We start from the raw sequence: 18,554 nt of genomic DNA, 5'->3' as shown, positions 1-18,554 counted from the left end.
GTCCTGCTGGGGTGGATGCTTCTCATTGGAGTTGGCCTCCGGGTGGCCGTGGCCTGCAGGGGTCACAGGGGTGGTCACCGCGGCGGCGGCCTCGGGCTGCTGCGGGGCCTCTTCCTGAGCCTTCTTCACCTCAGAATCAGGGCCTGTCTCTGTTGTCATGGTGACCAGCACGCCTGCATTGGCATGAAGGAGAACATGTGACAAGGAAAGGGATGGCAATGGTGTGACAGAGCAAAAGGGGCAGGAACCACACGCGGAGAGAGACAGATGGAGACAAATGGACAAAGAGCCACAGAAAGAAGGAAAGAGGGAGGAGGGCAGGGATGGAGGACGTGGGGAAGGGAGGGCAGCAGCTGAGGTCACAGGCGCCCCTTCCACCAGCGTCCATCATTCCTCACGGACCCCTTGGCCCAGACCCAGAACCTAGGTCCTTCCCAGGGACAGTGAGTCCCTCCAGGGAGTCCCACTCTACAAGCAGCACAGGGAGCAGTCAGAGACTATCTGTAGGCAAGGCCAGGTTCTCTCCACCATAGCACCTGGCACCTGGAAACCCCTCAAGAAACGCTGAATGCACTGAGCTCAACCCAAAGAGCCCTGGGCTCCACGTCCCCAACACTGAATTTGGGCAAGCCCCTTCCTGGCCCAAGCCTCAAAAGGGACCTCTACCCTATCCCTGTTGTCACACGGTCAGATCGACAATGGCAGGAAGGTACTTTTTACAAAGTGCAGCCCTGATCATAGAAAAGTCAGGAGAATGGGGCTCAGGCCAGAGTCTGTCACAGGGGGGACATCGCTTTACCTCTCGGGACTCCTGTAAAAGGAGAGGGACTTAGAGAAATTATCTCTGCAACAGACTATTCTTATCTTCCCCTCAGAGCTGTATGCAGAGATTGCAGGGAGAACCAAGGATTCAGGGCCCAGCTAGTCTGTTGGAATAAGCAAACTGCAGAGAGAGAGAGAGAGAAAGAGAATGGCATAGTCCTATTTTTATATTTAGAAAACAAAACAATAACCTCTACAACATATCTTTGCAATTGTACACACTAAGATCTGAAAGGATACTCACTAAACTGTTCTGAGAGGTTAAAAACTCAGAAGGAAAGGGAAATAAAGACCATGAGCATGGGATGGAATAAAAGAGGGAGCTTCATTTCTCACTTTACATACTGTGGAACTGTTGACATCTTTTTACATGTATAATATACATCTTACTACACATATGTAATACATGTATTATGTATACATATATGTATGTACATTTTAAAATCTACTAGTTGGATTTATTTTTAAGGACAAAAGCATCCATTCCTAACCCCAGTCAGTGGATTCTCAATAAATAAATAAAAGTTTGGCACTAAAAAACCAGGGACTTGGGATTAGCAGTTGGTGTAATGGCTATGTTGCTGGACTCCCATGCAGTTGACCACAGTTCAAGTCCTGGACCCGGTGGCTTAAACTCACACTGGGCACATGCGCATGCACGCCCAAGATCCCAAGAGGAGAATGGAGAAGGGATTGTGGCATGGCCATCCCCACTGGGGGGTGATTTCTTGCTTTCTGTCTCTCTGTCTTTCTGGGGAGCGCACACGCCGTATAACAAAAACCTCTCAAAAAAAAAAAAAAAAAACAGGGACTAGAGAAACAGACAGGAACCCTCAACCCTGAGTCCAGACCCTCCCCCATCTAAATCTACCTTATTACATAAGGAAGATCCAGACTAAACCTGGCAGCCTCACCACCACCCCATCCATCAAGGGGGCCTCTGGTGGGCCGACAGGTAGAAAGGCATAGGATCCACCCTAGGAACCCACAAGATTCAGCCCGGTCCCACATTTCCTTTTTATTCTTCAGTTTCTCTCCCCATGTTCCAGTGAGCACTAGCCAGAGCAAAGGGCACTATACAGAAAGTTGGGGTCCCTGAGTGCCCCACTCAGCACAGGAGCGCGCCAGGGCCCTGCACAGGCCATGAGCACCCTCCAGCCTCACAGGAGGAGGACAAGCGCAATGCCTTGTAAGCTGAAGTGTGTAGCACAGATGAGAGGGTGCGCTTGCTACTGATGCTGTTGTTAAGAAGCAGGACAAGGTCCTTCCTCATCACCTCGTCTCCACCCAGCCATGCTTTCCACTTAAGTCTTTATTTGTGAAATTTAAAGCCATAGCAAAATAAAGGTTCTCTGTTACTTATATGACAATGAGTGTTAGCTCTGGGACAGGACACTAAGCAATAAGAACTGCTCCAGGGGAACTCATGGTCTCGGGGCTGAGTTCTGTCTACCTGGCCCAAGACCTTTCCCAAGCCTACATTTGAGAATACAGAGGTCATTGTATTAGACAAAGCCTACTGGCACAAACCCTTAAAACAAAAGCCTACTTGGTTTTGCTTTAAAAATAATAATCCACAAACTGTTTTCTGCTGTGCCAAACAGAACCACCTGACCCTCGTGAGCCCAGGCAGCCTAGAGGCACATCCACTCCTGCTCTTTTGATAGCCTCAGTCTGGTTTCAGTCCAGACCCTCAGAACTTTCTCTGGGCCTGAAATGTCTTTAGAAATAGCCAGGAAAGCGATCTTAAATAAATATCCCAGCCTCCCGCTGGCCCCACCTCCAGCAGAGCCTGCTTCCAGAACCACAGGAACCTTTTGAGATAACTAAAGCTCCTCCTCTTCTTTTATAGGAGGGACAAAGAGGGCAAAGAAAGCCTGGAGTGGCAGTCATTTCCTCAGACAGGTTTCCCTGGCTCCTCTGCCCATTTTCCTCCCAGCCGGCCTCCTGACTCCCCAGATCCTAAGTCCAGACCATTTTCTCTCCAGTGCACTTTGCTGTCTCATGAAAACCCCAACAGAATCTCTTCAAAGGAGAAAGCATTCAGGGCCAAGCTGAAAGTCAAGAAAAGGGTAGGAGCCACTGCTGAACACCATGGCCAGGGGCTAGTTAGACAAATAATGGCTCATCCACTCTAGAGAATAAAAGGAAAAAGGTGGAAAACATTTGAGTAAAAAAGCATGATACACAACACTTTGTACGAATTGACCGTATTTTAATTAATATACACATACCAAGAAAATCCAGCCAAGTATTAATTATCGTTATTGCTGAGTGGTAGAAATATAGATAATCCTTTTCTTTCTGTTTGACTGTAGTTTTAAATTTTTCAACCATACCAGGAGGCTTCAAAAAGTCTATGGAAAGTGGAATTAAACTACAAGTTTATGGGATGAGCCTGGTAGTCTAGTCATTAAAGGAGCTGGATCCCACATAGCTGACTACAGTTCAAATCCCAGGCCTGATGGCTTGGGGAAAACAAACAAACACCACTCCAGGCATGTATGTGTGCTCCAAATCTCGACAGGATGAAAAAATGGTGGCAAAGAGACTGTAGTATGACCATGCCCCATTGGGAGGTGCTGTCTCCCTCTTCCTATCTTTCTGTCTCCCTCGAGAACACACATGCCCTTTGACAATTAAAAAAAAAAAGTACAAGTTAATTTTGATACAAAATATTTTGAAATCCACATATAGTTTGTTCATAATATGCACTTTCCATACATTTTTTGAAGACCCCCCCCTCACTTATATGTTGAAATTCCTGGAATTATTTTTAAATTATAGGTTAGGAGCCAGATGGTGCCAAAGTGGTACCACAAGTGGACCGCAGAGGACAAGGGCATCCTGGGACCTCCCTGAGCACACTTGCCCATGACCACAGCATGAGGACCCTGTTGAAGGTGCCTGTCTGTCTCTTCTTTCTTTCCTTTAAAATTTTTTTCCCCTTAGGTCAGTCATTGGTGTGGTGGTTAAAGTAGTTGGATCTCACATGGCCAACTGTGTGGTTTGAGTCCTGGACCCAGCAACTTGAAACATGCCAAGTGTGTGTGCATGCACATCCTAAATCCTGAGAGGAAAGTGGAGAAAAGACTGTGGAGTGTCCGACCCCTTTAGGGGGGTGATTTCTCACTTTCCCTCTCTTCCCTCTCTCTCCAGCAAGTGCATGTACCTTATGGCAAATTTAAAAATAAATGAAATGGGCTAGCATGTGGTGTGGTGGTTAAGGCACTGGATTCCCACATGGCCAACTATAGTTCGAGCCCTGGACCTAGTGGCTTAAAAACCATAATAAGCATGTGTGTGCATGAATGCCTAAAAGTCCAAGAGGAGAGTGGAGGAGAAGGGATTGAGGCATGGTGATCCTGCTGGGGAGTAATTATTCACTTTCCCTCTCTTTACAATATAAATAATAATAATAATTAATTAAAAATGTAATTTTATTTTATTATGCCAGAGGGCACATGCATGCACACATGAGAGAGGAAGTAACCCCCAAATAGAACCTGGTCATGCCACAATCCTTTTTCCTCAAGTTCTCCATTCCATCAAGATCCTGGCCATGCACATGTACAAACCTAACATATAAGCCTCTGGGCTGGAACTCAGACCCTGGTCAGACATGTTGGATCCAGCATCCTCTGCACAGCATTTAACTGCTGCACTATGGGGCTGGCATTCCCTATCTGCCTCTCTTTCTTATGAAACAAATATATAAAAAATTTTAAAAGTTAGAGGTTAACAAATTAATTTTTCTTTTTAAAAAATAATTGATTTAACTTTATTTATTCATTTATTTATTTTAATTTGACTGGAGAGGATCGGGTAGGGGAGAGTGAGAAAGCAAGCCGCCAGGTTTGGGACTTGAACCATAGTTGGCTATGTGGGAGTACAGTGCCCTTAACTACATGCCACCTGCCGGCCCCAGCAAATTAATTTTTCTGATAAACATGGCTTAGTATGACAGAAAAAGAAGCAGATAAAGAAAACAGGTTTTTTCTTTATTATGAATTAAAATGAAAAATAACATATTGTTTTCTAAACCTATGATAAAATCTATCTTTATTCCACAAAGATCACAGCTCTCACTAGGACACAGAAGGGGAGCCAAGAACCTGGCCTTGGATTCTGACCCGGGTAACCACATGGGCAGGGTTCTGCCCAGGCTCTGGTCAAAGCAGGCTGAGGAGCCTGCTGGGCGGCCAGGCTGGGCACCCTACAGGACACAGGGGAAGCATTTGCTGGTTCCCATGGAGCTCACCACAGCACAGCGGGATAAAGCTCACCCAGGAAATGGCTAAACACTCAGGCAGGATGTGACTCAGATTTGCTAGTGTGTATTTCACTCACTCTCAGAAGAGTCTGGGGACCTGGTGATCTGGAACGTGGCCTGAAGTTCCCAAAGGCTTCCAGGACAGAGGATAGAGGTGGGATTGTTTTGTTTTGTTTTGCTTTTTTAAAAGGAGATGGCAGGGAGGGCATTTGGGTTGCGTTACCACGTGGACAAATGCTCAGAGATGGAAACAAGGTCCTGTCCAGGGACAGAGAGGAGACCTTGACATTCCGACTCCTCAGAATAAGAGGCTTATTAAAGTGGACACCACAAAACCTGGAGGAGGTATAGGCTGGTTTCAGGGAGAAGTGAAGGAGCTGGGGAGAAGCCAGCAGTCTTGCAGGAGTCAGAATCATCAGTCTGTCTGCTGGAAAAGGGCAGGACTTCCACCAAAGATCACTGCCGTGGGATGGCCCTCGGCCAGAGACTCACACAGTCATTTCTGGACCTCTCAAAGGGCCCTGCTGCTCAGAGGTTAAAGGTACAGACTCTGGTCAGGCAGACCCAGTCCCAAAGCCCAACTCTAAGGCCTGCTCAGTCTATGACCAAGGGATTTTGCTCCTCTGAGCCTCAGTCACCTCCTCTATAAAATGAAGCTACCCTTCTCTCCCTCTCAGAGAGGCGATGGAGAGCCAGGAAAACAACATCAGGAGAGCACTTCGTGTGGCACGCACCCAATAACACCATTCTGCAACGTAGGGCTTATCATTTCAAAGATAATGGGAAGCTGCAGTGACAAGTGGTCTGAGAACAGGCGCTCAGAAGTGCCACCCAGAATGGAGAGAGAAAGTGATGTTCTAAGAGACAGAGGCCAACAGGGCAGACTGATGACACTGACATATGAAAGGCCAAAAGCACGGGATTAGGAAAAAGAAAGGTCAGCCAGAGATGTAAACGCTGACTATGCCCACATCAGCTCTGTCTGGGGCAGAGGGGCCCAGTGAGGCTGGGGATGCTTGCCTGGCCTGGGCAGTGGCTGGCCCAGCACACTGTCAGCAACTGATGCTTTTCAGCATTGCAGACACTGTCTGGCTCCCCTGGCTCACCTTCCAGGGGCACCAAGAAGCCTTCTCAGGCAGTAGCTTTCCATCTGGGTAGCCTGCAGAGAGGAGGTGCCTCAGCCCACCTAAGGCAATAGCCACTTGGCCTGGCAGTTGTATTGCTCCTTGAAAATAAATCAATGGCCATCTGATTGATACATCAGGCTCTTTAACCAGAGTTAGCATGAATCAGCACCTGTGAGTCCAGTAACTTGGATGCATTATTTTTCTACACCCCCACAGCCACTGCTCAGGTCCAAGCCACTATTATCTAGGGCCAGGAAACCTGTCCCAAACTACTCCCTGGTTTCTCTGTGGACATTCAGGTCCTCCTAGAATTTATTCTCCTCAGAGCAGCCACTAGGATCTTTGGAAATCTCCAACTGGTCTTCCTTAAATCCTCTAATGGCTTCCTATTAAATTAAACATAGGCCCAGCTACAGTAGTGCACACTGGTAAATGTTACTAATTAGCAGGCAGGGTTTGATTCCCGCCCTACCCTAAAAACCTGGGCATGGCAGTGTGCACCTATAGCCCCAGCTACTCAGGAGGCTGAGGCAGAGGGATTACAACACAGTGAGACCCTGTCTGGGAAACACACACACACACACACACACACACACACACTCATCAAAGCTACAGGCCTCTGAGTACAGCCCCTGCCCATCTTTCCAACATTGGCTCACACCACTCTGGTCCCCTGGTACCCCTCCGTCCAACTAGCATCACTGTCAGCCTGTCACACTAGCTTTCCGTCTGTTCTTCAACCATGCCAAGTTTGCCCCTGCATTAGCACTTTGTCCTTAAGGCTCCCCCTGTGTGAACCGTGAGCCTATCCCCTGTCTCTTAACGTGACAGCTCTTGTCTTCAGGATGCACACTTATGTACCCCTTGACCACGCCATTTAAAGTAGGTCTCTCCTCTTGTTTAAACCTTGTTTAAAACCTCTTAAGCTTATTTATTTATTTCCTCCACAAAATAAAGAAACAGAGACAAGAGACAGGCATCTCCAACAAGGTCTCCATGCCATAATCCACCCACAGCCTCAGCCAGCCCAGACTGTGGGCATGCACAAAGGGGACACAAACTTGGGACCTTTCCATGTGGGCCCAACATCACAGAACAGTGTGTTACTGCTGCACCACAGGCTGGCCCTTGACTTTTTTTTTTTTTTTTTAAGAGATAATGTTTTACTATGTTACTTATGCTGGCCTTAAACTCATCCTCCAGCTGCCTGAGTCTCTAGAGTAGCTGGGACTACAGGCCTGCACCACTGCACCTGGCCCCCTCCTCTATTTTTGTTGTTGCTGTTGTTGTTATAGCATTTTAGGTTGGACTTTTTGTCTTTGTTTTGTTATGCCACTTTAGCCATTTTTAAGCATAAGAATCATGGAACATTAATTTTATTCACAATGTTGTACAATAATTACCAATACCTAGTTCCAAAAATTTTCATCACCACAAACAGAAACTGTATCCACTTAAGAAACCACTTTGGGTTTGTTTGTTTTCATCGTAATTATCAGAAACCGAACTTATTGATTGATTCACTTATTTGTTTCTTTTCCTTCTCTAGAATATAAGCCTCATAAAGACAACTTTATCTCCAGGGCTTAGTGCAATTCTTGATAATACTAACAATAAAATTAACATTTACAGAATTTGTAATTTTCCAGACACTGATCTAAGTACTTTATGTCAATTAACTCATTTACTCTTCATAATAACCTATAATATCTACTCTCATTATCTCCATTTTACAAAAGAAAAAAGTTGAAGCAGAGAAGTTAAGTAACTTGTCCACAATCACACAGCTAGTGAATGGCAGTGCCAGAATCCAAACTCAGTGGGTCTGGCATCAGATGGATGGGTAGATAGATAAATGGTTGAACACATGGGTAATGGAGGCTGGATCACGAGACAACTTTCCTTCCTTCCTTCCTTCTTTCCTTTCTCTTCTTTCTTTTTTTCTTAATTGCCAGAGAGCATGTGTGCTTGCCAGAGAGAAGGAAAGGAGAGAGGAAGGGAGGAAGAGAGAGAGAGAGAGAAAACCCTTGATGGGATGTGATCATGTTGCAATCCTTTCTCCTCCATTTCTCTCTATCAGAATTCTGGACACACACACACATGTGCCTGGCAGATGTTTCAAGCTAGGCAAACCATGGATTCAAACCATGGTCAGCCATGTGGGATCCAGCTCCCCATACATTGCACTTAACCACTATACTACAAGGCCAGACCACAATGAGATCATTTCTAAATTGACCCTAAGAGCTGGAGACCCAGACTGTGTTTACCTCCACAGCCTTTCAGGCAGCCAGCCAGCCAGCCTCTCTTGCTGATTTTATCTGACTGTAAGCACCTGATTTTTCTATCCAAACTACTGATATGAACTCCTTATTCTACTGATGAGGATATGCAGGCTCAAAGAGACATAAGGATTTGCCCAAGGTCATAAGGCTGTGCTAGATTTCTCTGACTCCAGAGTCCTTCCAGCATTTCAGCAGCCTCAGGGGGCTCAGCCTGTATTAATTTCTTCTGGGGGTAGGGCTGGCCAAAGAAAGGCTCCCCAAGACCAAAAAGCAAGTGCCCTGGCAAAGACTGAACTCAGAATCAGGACCGTGCTTCTTGTTTCAGTGTTACTACTTCTTACCTGATGGGCGGTGGGCAAGTTACAGTTTCCTCATCTGCCAAACTGGGATGAGAGGCCCTGTCTCTCAAATGAGGGTAATACATACTATGGAGAGAGGGATATGCCAGAATGGGAGGACTTTGGGATATATAAGTTACAGTTCTGCTAACACAGAGGAAGGGAGGGTATGTTATGCACACTTATGACATGCAGTATAACATGAGGGCACACACAGCCATGTGTATCCATGGTTGTAAACACTCCCTAGATGGCAAGCCTAGGACACTATTGACTCTGAAGACTTTTGCCCAGGTGTTCTTAGGAACTGTGAACCAGGTGAGAGAAGAGGTAGTAATAGAAAGAAGCAGGGATGGGGCTGGCTGGTGGCATGGAGGTTAAGGTGCTGGACTCCCACATGGCCAACCATGCTTTGAGTCCTGGACCTGGCAACTTGCTTTCTCACTTTCCCTTTCTTTTCTTTTCTTTTCTTTTCTTTTCTTTTCTTTCTTTCTTTCTTACTTTCTTTCTCTGTCTCTCTCTGGTCAAATTAAAATAATAATAATAATAACAACAACAAATGAAATTAAATAAATAAATCATCTTTAAAAACAAAAAAGAAAGAAGTAGGGGAGAAGAGAGAGAAACAGGTAGAGGGTAGGAGACACCCAAACACCCTGAGAATGGTAGACAGAGAAAAAATTCTTCCATTGTGAATGTTTTCCATAATCACCATTACCAAGACAACTTTTCTTTCTTTGGGGGAGGTCAGGAGGTACAGTTTTCCCACCCCTTTCCTTGGCTGTTAGTCTCCCTTTGCATCTCAATTTATGCCCTGCTTGAAGAAGTGGGAGGTTGACCCATTGGGCTGTCCCCTGAGCTTCTCAGCTTGCTGGCTCTGCACCCCCGTCCTGCGCCGTGGTTCTAGGGGTGACTGAGCCGCTCAGTGACAGCCCAGCTCCAGCCTTCGTAGAGCTCAGGTAGCACTGAGGGACCAGCAGTTGGCATAATGGCTATGTCGCTGGACTCCCACGTAGTCAACTGCAGTTTGAGTCCCAGACGTGGTGGTTTAAACTCACGCCGGGCGCGTGTGCGTGTGTGCCCAAGATCCTGAGAGAAAGGATGAGAAGGGATTGTGGAGTGGCTATTACCCCCCTCCCCCGGGGGTGATTTCTCGCTTTCTGTCTCTCTGTCTCTCTCTATCTTTCTGGCGAGTCCATGTGCTCTATGGCAAAAACCCCTCCCAAAAAAGAACTCAGGTAGCACTGTTTCTCCCTCTGGTCACTCAAGCCAAGGGGTGATAACAGCTTCTGTCGTGTTAGTTTAGGGGTGCCTGAATACCCCTCATGAATATTCTCAACTCTGCTCACACCTTTACTAACATGTCCTTAGTTGAAGTATCAGAGAGGAATTCTGTATTCTACCAGAATCTGACTGACACACCACCTGATATTAAATGTAGACAGGAACCTGGGAACACAGTATAGTCTAAGTGGTTAAGAAAAACAAAATAGAAGATAGGGAGACCTTGGACAAGTCCTTTAAGCTCTTTGTGCCTCAGTCTCTTCATCTGTAAAATCCTGGTGATAATCGTGCATACCTCACAAGTCTGCTATGAGAATGGATCAGAACATGCCTGTAAAGCACTTAACACATGCCAAAACCCATAGTTAACGATCAAAAAATAGTAGTCTCATCTTTATTATTATTGCTTTATGTTTATGTATTTATTTCTTCTGATGAGCGAAGGAGACAGAAAGAGACAGACGGCATCCCAACAGGGTCTTAACACCACGGTCCACTCCAAGTCTCAGTCAGCCCAAATAACGACTATGTGTGTGTACCCAGTGCCCTCAGGGAGGCCTTAGACATGAACCCAGAACCTTTCCATGGGAGTCTGTCTCTCAGAGCTTCACGTTTTACCTCTGCATCACCATCTGGCCCCTTTCATCTTTATCATTAGCATTTCCTTGCAGAACAAAATACAGACTCCCCCCCCCCATATATTTTCCAAATTTTCCCCAATGAACATGCATTACTCTTAAAGTTAGAAAAGAAAAATTAATTAGAAGAAAACACAGAGAGAACACCCATTAAGGCTTTTTCTTTCTCTCTCAATCGCTGGAGATAATGTTACTTCCCACAGGATTTACCCAGCACAGAACATTCGCTTCCTTGAGTGACAATCTCTGGATGAACGTGAATGAAATGATGGGCGCAGGCAGGGAGGGCTGCCTCTGAGGCCTGTGCCACCCTCCCAGCCAGGCCCGAAGGATCTAAAAGGGATCTGGGCCCGCAGTCATCCTTACTGGTGCTCAAATCCGTATATGGCAGCACGCGGAAGGCAATGTGTCAGAGGCTTGCAGTATCACAGGCGCTGCATTAAATAAAACCATGCTATGTGAAGAGGCCACCACCCGTCAGCCCTGGCTTCTTGCCCAAAAGTTTCACGTGCCACCATGCAGCCACAGACTGATGTGCAGTTGTGGGCCAGGGCCCATGTAACAGCCCAGAACTGCTAAGTAATGGCACCAAAAAGGAGAAAAACCTCCCACTCAGACCACGTGGATGAACCGTGAAGGGGGCAGACCAAGACCTCCCTTTAGCAGGGTGTGCTGAAAGCGGGAGCAACACACTGGCCTTTTTCCAAGCTTTATCTCATTTGAACTGCACAAGGTCTAGGGAGAGTAGGGGGCTTATTCCCCAGGCTGACTGAGCTGGCCAAGGTCACGCAGCTAGCCGTTTTGAGTAGAGCAAGGACTAGCACCCAGTCTGCTGGCTCATGATCCCATGCTTATCCCCCGCAATCCTGCTACATCCCACGACCTCCAACTTGCTGTAAACCAAGTAACCAAAGCTACCGTTGCTCTGGATGTAGAAATAATAACAGCAGCATCTACCCCTCCCACATGCAGAGTGCTTTACAGTTTAAAGGATCCTTTTATAATCATTTCTCTTGGACTTCACCAATTAGCAGTTGTTGCGAGGGAGAAAGGAACAGTGGTAATGGACATGAGCTTGGAGCCAGAACTGGAATTTCAACTTCACAGGCTTAGTGACGTTGGGCAGGTTACTTAGCATCTCTGAGAACCAGTCTGAGCATGTGAAAAAAGAATAATACTCCCTACAACTCAACAGCATTTAGTTAGAATTAAACGTGATAATGTGCACAAGGCTCGTTTTAGTGCAAGAATGGACATATAACAGGTACTCACAGTGACGGCTCTGACCAGTAAGGCATCACTACCATTCAGATGGACAAACCAAGGTCCAGAGACAGTAAAGAACTTGTCCAAGGACACTCAGGGCATAAACACCTGCAAGACTTGAGCAGCAGATAAGCGCATCCTAAGATAATTGGAGTATCTCACAGGTGAGCTCCCTACTGGGTATGTGAAAAAAGGGGTCTCTCTCTAACATTCACATCCTTTGAGGGTCACAGGCACAGGGCCTTCTCCAGGCAGGCCTTCCATTGGTGTTCTCGCCCCTGAGGCTTCACTCAGAAAAGAGGAGAGGAGGAGAAAGCAGCAGACCTTTGAGGACAACCCTCATGATCTCAAAGGCTCACTCTCTCACTTGATTTTCATTAATTGCTTAAACACTGTTAGAGTCCATTGACAGCGTTATTTTAGAATAGAGTAAAATTGGAAGCAACTTTAAATGTCCATCAACAGGGGGTTGGCCAAATTAACTAAGGTTTATTTATTAAAATCTTAATAATGGGGCCAGTCCATAGTGTGGTGGTTAAGCAGCTGGATTCCACGTGGCCAACTGCGCAGTTGAAGTCCCAAGCCAGGTAGCTTGAGAAATAGAACAGGTACATGTGCATGTGTGCCCAACGTCCTGAAAGGAGGGAGAGATAGAGGAGAACCATGTCCCACTGGGGATGATTTCTCTCTCTCTCTCTCTCTCTCACACACACACACATATACACACACATGCACACACATTCCATCTCTTTCTCCAGCAAACTCACACACCATCTGGCAAGATAAAAAAACAAACAAACAAAAAACCCACCTTAATTATGGAAGTATTACATTATCTATTATGAACATTTTTGAGATAGATTTTATATATACTGACACAAGAAGATGTCAATATATAGTTAAGTGAGCAATGCAAGCTGTAAAATGATAATGCAACTTACTTATTTAAATTGCCAGGGAGCACATGCACCTGCCAGAGAGAGACAGAGACAGAGAGAGAAAAAGAGGGAGAAAACGCTCCCCCTAATAGGGGAATGGTCACGTTCCAATCCTTTCTCCTCCATTTCTCTAGCCTGTCAGGATATGGGGCATATACATACATCTGTCTGGGTGTTTTTCAAGATGCCTAGGGCCAGGATTTGAACCTATTAGCCATGTGGAATCTGGCTCCTGTAACCACGAGGCAAATTTTAATAATGCAATTTATGATCCCATTCATAAATTTGTATGTTTGTGTAGGTATACCTGGAAAGATGCATACCACCATGTCACTGGCTACTTATGTAGAGTAGAATTTTGGTTGGGGAACTAAAGGAAAAATTATTAGTTTTTTTGCAAATTTCTTTTTTAATTAAAACCAGAGAAAAAATAATACAGACAACATTAAAGAAAGATTTGTTTTGGCTAGTCTTATTTATTTATCTTTTTGGAGAGGTTTTTGCTATAGGGTGCGTGCACTTACCAGACAGAAAGAGAGAGACATAGAGACAGAGAGAAATCACCCCCCAGAGGGGATGGCCACGCTGCAATCCCTTCTCCTCCATTCTCCTCTCGGGATCTCGGGCACGCATGCACACGCGCCTGGCGTGAGTTTTAAGCCACCGGGTCCGGAACACGAACCGCGGTAGACTACATGGGAGTCCAGCGACATAGCCATTACGCTAACTGCTGGTCCCTGGCTAGTCTTATTTATTTCCCGTATCACTTGTTATAATTCTGTTTCTGTTTCTTTTAGTTTGTGTGTATGATCATACTTAATTTTATAAAACTATAATCCAAATTCTCATAATTTTATGGGGTTTGTTCCATTTGACATAATTGAATCACAAATACTTCCACAATTATGACAACATCACATCATCAGCTAACATTCTGCTTTACCGTGTGCTAGTTACCACGCAAAGATAACCTTAAAAGTAGGTACTCGGGGGCCAGCGGGTGGTGTAGTGGTTGAGGCACTGGACTCTCACATGGTTTGAGTGCTGGACCCGGTGACTAGTAACTCACGCCAGGCACGTTTGTGTGTCCAAAATCATAAGAGGAAAATGAAGGAGAAAGGATTGCAGCATCCCTTGGTGGTGGTGGGGGGGTGATTTCTCACTTTCTCTATTTCTCTTTGCATCTCTGGCGAGTGCATGTACCCTATAGCAAAAATCTCTCCTAAAAAAAAAAAAAATAAAAAGATACTCGAACTATCCACATTACAGAGGGCAAATTAATACCTTAAAAGATGAATTAGTAGGGGACCAGCAGATGGCATGATTACATCACTGGACTCCTACATGGCCGACCTTGGTTCGAGTCCAGGATCCGGAAGTTTAAAACTCACACTAGGTATGTGTGCGTGTGTGCCCAAGGTCCCAAGAGGAGAACAAAGAAAGAACTGCAGCATAGCCATCCCCCTTTGGGAGTGATTTCTTGCTATCTGTCTCTCTGTCTCTGTCGGGCTCTGGCGAGCACACACACTCGATGGCAAAAAAATCTCTCGAAAAACAAAAAGATGAATTAATGGACCAGCCTATGATAGGGTGGTTAATAAGACTGGTGGATCCTACATGGCCAATTATGCCATTCAAGTCCTGGACCCAGTGGCCGGAGAAACACTTTTGAGTGTGTATGTAAGTGCCCCAAATCCTAAAAGTTAAACTGGAAAAAAAGAGGACTGCAGCATGGCCATCCCCCATGGAAGGTACCATCTCATTTTCCCTCTCTTTCTCTCTCTCTAGTCCATGTACCCCCTCTAGAAAATTAAAAAAAAATAAAATAAAATGGCATAGTGGTTACATCACTGGACTCCCACATGGCCAACCAGAGTTCCAGTCTCGAACCCAGTGGCTATAAAATCGCGTCAGGCATGTGTGTGTGCATGTGTGCCCATGATCCCAGGAAGAGAATGGAGGAGAGGGGATTGTGGCAAAGCCATCTCCCAGGAGGTGATTTCTCACTTGTCCTCTCATTGTCTCTGTCTCTCTGTCTCTCTCTAGCAAGTGCATGCACCTTACTGCAAAAACCTCTTAAAAAAATATGAATGAATTTGCCAAGGTCTGACGGCTAGTAAGAATAGAAACAAGACTTGGGCCAGCCTATAACTTGATGGTTAAGGGAAGCCAGATCCCATGCGGCTGACCAAGGTTCAAATCCTAGCTTTGACAGCTTAAAAAATATGCCAGGCACATGTGCATGCTCAAAATCATGACAGGATGGTGAAATGGAGGAAAAAAGATTGTGGCATGACCATGCTTCATTGGGGAGGAGGGAGGTGTTTCTCCCTCTCTCTCTCTCTGGAAAGCACATGTGCCCTCTGGAAAATGCCACCAAAAAGAAAAAAAAAGAAAAACAGAAAAAAATATTTAAGTCCTATTCTATGTGAGTCTCAAGTCCTACTGGAGACCTCTCTATTCCCCCTCACAAATATTGAGTGGTAAGCATGGAGAATGTGGCAAGTAGCGATGGCAAGACTATGACAGGTAGTGGCTCTAAAAACTTCTATGACCTTGAACAAGTCACTTCCCTCTGCTTAGTTTACTTAATCATTCTATCACTGGACAAGCATTTGCAAATCACTGAGCACCAGGCTGACATAGAACAATGAATAAAACATGAACCTTGCCCTCAAGGAAATTAGAGGCTAGCCTTAATCTTCATGCACAGGAAGGATCTCACCCCTGCTCCGCCTCCATCACAGGGCGATCCTACGCATGAAATGAAAGACGCAGAAGAACTCTGTAAGTGCACAGCTCCAAACAGCGCCTGAAGTATTTCTGTAGCTGTTCACCACTGCATATTATTTTATCCAATGCATGTTCCAAAATGTTCTCAATCATCTTCCTATTGTCAGACACTTAGTCCCAATTTGCTGCTATTATAGAGGAAGCTCTGATGGGGATTTATTCAAAGAAAATAACTCAAAAGAAAAAAAGAAAAACAAAAAAAAAGCCCAGATGCACAAAGAAGATGCTGCCCAACCTTCCAAATGACTAAAGGGAGCCCAGCCCTTCTTCAGTTTATCAGGCTTCAAACTGAATTCACCACCACTGTGGTTTTCCCCACTGCAAGCCCCTCCTTTCCAACCCTAGCAAACCATCCATCACTGAAGGACATTTTAGTGTGGTTTCGACCCTCTCCTTCCAGCCCCCCAAGTTCCCACAGTTGAGGTTTATTCTACAAGGTCACAGTCCACCTCCTCTTTTCAGGTCATACAGTTGCCAAGGGGATTTGCCCAAAATACAGTTCTGTCATACTCCTTGGCAGACCCAAATCCTGCAGAGGTCCCTGGAGCCTCCAGGCTCGTGTCAAGTCAAAACACCTTAGCCTGACGTTGAAGAGATTGAAGGGGGAGAGAAGTAATATTTACTGAGTTTTTAAGATGTGACAGCACTGTGCTAGGTGCTTTATGTAACAACCACGACATGGTCCCTATGAGACAGGCGAGTTTATTCATATTTTACAGATAAGGAAACTGAGGCTCAGAGCATTTAAGTGATGTGCCAAGGCTACATGGCTAGCATGCAGCAGTGCTGTGACTAGAGCCTAGGTCTGATGGCTTTCAGAGTTTTATCGAAGACCCAACCAAGCCACTTACGGAGTTACCTCCCAGTCCACCCCCACCAGGGCACTAACTGTTCCATGCACACCAGACTATCTGCTTTTCTTCAAAGGCATACCTATTTTCTTCCCCTCTGACCTGAGGAAGTAGGTGCCCTCTCCCCTACAACTATGAAATTCCAGCTTGGGCTTGAATGCCCACCTCAAAACCCTACTTATGACTGACTGTTTCAAGTTGCGTGGTTGAGTGTGATCTTTGGGAAATGCCAGGGTGCCTAGTCCCACAGAAACATGCTTGGAGCCATTCTGCCTGGGTTTGAATCCTGACTCCACCAACCCCACCCCCAACACAGCTGTGGGACCTGGAGTGGCTATCCTTCCCTTGGTAAGCCTCAGTCCCTTCCATCTGTACAATGGGAAGAAGAAGAACCCCTACCTCACAAAGTTCTGTCAAGCCTGTATATGAGCTGGACATACGAGCCCTTAAAACAGTGTCTGGTATGTAATAAGTACTCAGTAAACCTTCGCTGTTACTATTCTTACCCACCAAGGAAGCAGTGCCAGCCCGCTCCCACCTCTTGCCCATTTGCCCACACACTACCCGCGGCCTACAAGGCCTCTTCTACACAGACCTAGCTGGTGCCCCAGCATTCCCAGCCCTGTGGGTTCCAGTCACCACAGTCCTACCAAATGTGGCAGGGGGTAGAAGTCACCATCAATCAGTCTTCCCTGATAGCCAATGGGGGAAAGTCTAGAGCCTTCCCGTTTCCAGAAGATCCTGGCCAGGAGCAGAAGACTGAGGCCAATTCCTCCCTGAGGGCTCCTTGCCAGTATCTCTCTGCCCCTCAGAACATGGTAATGCTCAGGCCAGGGAGCCACCCTGGGCTCATCAGAGCCAACACACTCACTTCTCCACCTGGACCAGTTTTGGGACTCCCAGACACTGCTCCAGGTCCAGTGTATGGAAGAGAAGAGCTCAGGACTCAGAGAGCCCCACATTATCCACCTATGTGACCTCAGGGAGGTGACACAACCTCTCTGCACCTCAGTTCCTCTTTTATAAAAAGTAAAGAGTAAGAACACCTACTTGATAGAGCTGTTGTGAGATGGCGCAAAGTGCTTACAGCCGTTCACGGCATACAGTAAGAGCTCAACAGATGCCGTCACTCTGCAACTGCCGGTAGTACTCCAGGTGGTAATAATCAGCCTTTTTAATAAAAGGAGCTGAGAAACCCAAAAAAAGGGCCTACAGCGATATCCATGCTGGAGCTAACAGAGCCACTTCTCACCACTGCCCCTGCGGACTCGGGCCAGAATACCCCTGGGCAGCCAGGAGCCTCTGGGTTCAATGCCCTCCAGGTGGGGCCCAAGGCCACTGGCAGCCCTTTCCCTCAGCCCTGGTCTCTCCTCACCTGGACAGGGGAAGGGTGGCCTCAGGCTACAGGCGCTAATGTTCAGCCCCTGGCAGAGTCCTGCATCTGGGACAGCCCAGGCAGCAAGGAAGCAGGCAAATATGCTACAGGAACCCCAGACCAACACAGAAGGCCCGAGTCCACAGTGCCGGCTCACCCACGCAGCTGCCAGGTGCCCTCCGATAAGTCATTCTTTCTCTCTAGGCCTCATTCACCTTTTCACTATGTATTGAATGAAGTTCTCAGGACCAAGCGCTGTCCTCACGTGGACTTCTGTGGAAGGGACCCTTCAAGAAGTTCACAGACCTAGGCCCAGTGAACTGCCACATGGCCCAGGAAGGGTTTCAAAAGAAATAACACCATCTGCACCAATCCCTTCCAGGTCTGCCCTGAGGTGCCCCCTGAGATCCCCGGGACCATGGCTCTGCATGCTACAAATAACCGGCATGAGTTGCTGGGCAGGCAGACCTTAGGCTGGACAGCAGAAGCCAGCTCCATCCCTGCACAGAGCTGGCAGAGCCTCCCTGGGGCACAGTGGCTCAGAGAGGAGGCTGGCACAGGCTG

The 18,554-nt window shown here is 46.5% G+C and overlaps 1 protein-coding gene across 1 annotated transcript in view; it reads right to left on the bottom strand.

Moving 5' to 3' along the window:
• EPB41L1 (erythrocyte membrane protein band 4.1 like 1) overlaps positions 1 to 18,554 on the bottom strand; it is a 186,781-nt gene that overhangs the window by 73,931 nt on the left and 94,296 nt on the right. Inside the window, exon 3 of the mRNA XM_014586146.2 lies at positions 1 to 173. This exon is cut by the window's left edge and continues 7 nt beyond it. Within this exon, the coding sequence (XP_014441632.1) occupies positions 1 to 159 (159 nt within the window). The 5' untranslated portion in view covers positions 160 to 173. The remainder of the gene's footprint in view (positions 174 to 18,554) is intronic.

This window comes from Tupaia chinensis, unplaced genomic scaffold, assembly GCF_000334495.1.
Source record: "Tupaia chinensis unplaced genomic scaffold, TupChi_1.0 Scaffold000115_1, whole genome shotgun sequence".
Taxonomy (NCBI): Eukaryota; Metazoa; Chordata; class Mammalia; order Scandentia; family Tupaiidae; genus Tupaia; species Tupaia belangeri.
Note: the sequence above shows the minus strand (reverse complement) of the source record. Positions and strands in the feature narration are given on the sequence as shown.